The 3,239-nt window shown below is 55.3% G+C and overlaps 1 protein-coding gene across 1 annotated transcript; it reads right to left on the minus strand.

Moving 5' to 3' along the window:
* Window positions 1-590: 590 nt before the first annotated feature.
* Window positions 591-2,479, minus strand: LOC114503494 (cyclin-dependent kinase 16-like). Its single transcript, XM_036034495.1, has one exon. It carries the CDS (start codon window positions 2,477-2,479, stop codon window positions 821-823), a length of 1,659 nt encoding a protein of 552 aa, XP_035890388.1. The 3' UTR covers window positions 591-820.
* Between the last annotated feature and the right edge of the window lie 760 nt (window positions 2,480-3,239).

Here is a 3,239-nt window from a genome sequence, read left to right on the forward strand (position 1 = left end):
CTAATTGGACACAGACCCAGAGACAAAGAAACACTTGTAGAGGGCTTCTTACAGAGTGCTCTCAGGAAACACATCTGCACGAAAATGAGACTGACAGAACAGGCAGCAGGAGAAACTGATCAGCAGTGACGTTGCCACTGAGGTTTCTCCCACAGAGAGCCCTGGAGCTGGGACAGACCTGCAGAGTTGTTGCAGACTGAGGCAAGGGTGTTGCAGCTCTGTATTCACATCAGCTGGTCACCGTTGGCCATGAGCTACCTTCTGGGAGGAAGAATAACCTTGGATGAAACAGTTCCCTCCAGCCAAGGACAATTCCTGGTGAGGGATGCAGCTTGAGCTATCAGCAGCAACATTCCCGCAGCAGGGGGCTGGATGTTCAGAGAAAAGGGGACCTGGGGAGATGACAACAGTGTCCACTACAGTCCACCTTTTGTGCCTCTCAGATCTACTTACTTCTTATATCTCCTCTAGAAATAGGTCCTTCAGGATTCAGATCGGTCTCATTTTCTAAGAATTGACAGGCAAAGGGTTAGTGGAGAAACCATGCCTCCTATGGCTACAGCTGATAGTCTCTCTCTGTCTCTCTAAGGAGTGACAACAGCTTTGTCAGCACCTAGCAGACAGGCCAATGGGTGGGTTTGCAGGCCAACAGACTGATGTTTGGACAGGCAGCAGGGGGCATGTGGGCACGTGGGCTTGAATTGGACAGCTAGGCAGGCAGCCAGCAAGGAGGATGCAGCAGGAGGATGCAGCAGGTGGCTGACCTGGGAGGTGTGTGGCATCCCTCCAGCTGCTGCCCCCTGGGCCCTGGGTCTGTGGCTTAGAACTCAGTGTCTACCACATGGAGAGCTGCCTTGCCTGAGTCAGGCATCAATGAAGAGCCAAGGCTGGCCTCCATTTGTAGCTCAATCTCCTTTAGTGCAAATATGGAAGTAGTGTCAGGAAGTTTGTGGATCTGCTCCCCCAGACTGAGGAAGAATGGGTGTTTCATGGCATCCTCTGCGGAGATTCGATTGCGACCTTCAAACTGCAGCAGCTTGGTGAGGAGATCAGCCCCATCGCTATCAAGTCGGGGCACATGGCTCCCAAGGGCCTCGGCACAGTACCTGGGGTAGTTGCGTGCCCTGAAGTCTTTGTTGGACAGGATGCCCGGCCATGTCTCCTCAGTCGGGGTTCCCAAGACTCGGAAGATGACGTGCAGCTGCTCCTCCACTGCGGAGCCCGGGAAGAGGGGCTGGCCAGTGGCCATCTCATAGAAAATGCAGCCCACACCCCACATGTCAACATGGGTGGAGTAGTGTGAGGACCCGAGCAGGAGGTCGGGGGGCCGGTACCACAGCGTCACCACCTCATTGGAGTAGGTCTTTGTGAGAATGGACTTGGTCCGGGCTAGCCCAAAGTCAGCCAGCTTGAGGTCTCCTCTCCTGTTGATGAGCAAGTTCTGGGGGTTGAGGTCTCGGTGTAGCACTTTCTTCCGGTGACAGTAGGCCAGGCCACGGAGCAGCTGGAACAGGAACAGTTTCACGTTGTGCATGTTGATGACGGACCCACAGTCATCCAGGTACTGCTGCAGGTCCTTGTCCAGGTACTCGAAGACAAGGGTGAGGGAGTTCTCCATGTGGATGATGTCGAGGAGTGTGATGATGTTGGCATGTTTGAGGTCCTTGAGCAGGGACATTTCCCAGATGGCAGTGCAGGGTAGCCCCTCTTCCTTTTCCAGCCTAATCTCCTTGAGTGCCACGAGGCCATCTGTGAGCTTGCTTTTGCCTTTGTAGATGGTGGCCTGGGTGCCCTCACCCAGCTTATCCAGCTTCATGTACGTCTCCAGTTTCCTCGAGCCAATCTCCGACAGGCTGATGTGCTGCAGGAGGCGGCTGCGGGGCATGTCAAAGATGGGGCTACTGAGGATCAGCTTCTCGAGGTAGCCTCGGGGAAGGAGGTTGTCATTGGGTAGTGAGAGGCGCTTCTTATCGTCAGGGATCTTTCGTGGCGGATGGTTGCGCATGCGCACCCTCACTGGCGCCTGCACCTCTTTCAAGGACCCAGCTGAAAGCTGGTCAGTTACCCCGTCAGACCCCACCTTCAAGCCCTTGTGTACAAACTCTGGTGCAGAGCTGAGGGGCCCTGGTCCAGAGTAAAGTTTTCCAGGGGTGGCACGGGTAGTGGCTTCTCTAAGGCCACCACGGCCACCACAACTGTCATCTGGGCCCATCTGTTCAGGGGCACTGTTGGTCTTGCCACCACCGCGGCCCCCTTGGACTGTCGTTGACAGCTTCATCCTCTCCAAGGCAACGGCTCTCACTAGGTCAGCTCCTCCAGCGTAGATTTCTGAAGGGTTAGGTAACGGCTGTCTCCCGAGGACCTGGAACAGTAACGGTGGGGGTGCGCGAGCAACCTCAGCGCGGTGGGTGGGCCGCACGCGGAGCGCCTGAGTCTCAGGGCTGAGGCTGCCCGACCTCCTCCTCCTCCTCCAGTACATACCCAGGAGCTGCTCCAGTCGTCCTCTAGCCCTGGCTGCTGGGCCCTGCCCCTGATGGCCAAGGAGGAGGAGGCAGTTTCTGGCTCAGCGCGCCTGGAACTTGACCTCTGACAGCAATTCCCTAGGCTGTCGGTGCCGTGGGTTCGAATCCCAGAGCTCGCAGAGGCCCAATGCTCTCAGAGTCGCGCGGATTCCAGGACCCAACAGCCAAGACCCAATCCCCGAGTGCTGCCTGCTGCTGTAGATCTCGAAGCCTATCTGTTAGTCACCATCCAACACCATCCTAGATACCCCTCACCTTTGCTTTTACTAGTCTAAGTGATTTTTCTTAGACAGACTGGGGTTGAACTGTCTGAGGTTGACCAGACAATTATCCCCAAGGGGTCTGAGTCCCTGGTTACCAGGTTCTTCTTAGGATATGGCTACTTATTTATTGCTAAAACAAAACATATGGGCACTGAGAGGTGACCCAGTAGATAAATTTAGTGCCAAAGAGATTCCTTCCTGCCTCCAGCAGCCCCATCTTTCCTCGTATGATTCCTTTCCATGCCTGTTGAGTTGGAGGAACCCAGGGACTGTTAGCGAATGCAGCTTAAAGTTTAATAGACTCCTGTGGAGACCCTGTGTCAAAGTGTTCCTTCTTTGGGAACCAAGGCATCCAGGCCCACGGAGCTGGGGTGGTAAGACAAACCCCCAAGACGGGTAGGGCTTGGTTTAGGTAAGGGGGCCAGTCTTCCTCCCACCCTTTGGTTTCCTGACC

Source organism: Phyllostomus discolor, chromosome 8, assembly GCF_004126475.2.
Source record: "Phyllostomus discolor isolate MPI-MPIP mPhyDis1 chromosome 8, mPhyDis1.pri.v3, whole genome shotgun sequence".
Taxonomy (NCBI): domain Eukaryota; kingdom Metazoa; phylum Chordata; class Mammalia; order Chiroptera; family Phyllostomidae; genus Phyllostomus; species Phyllostomus discolor.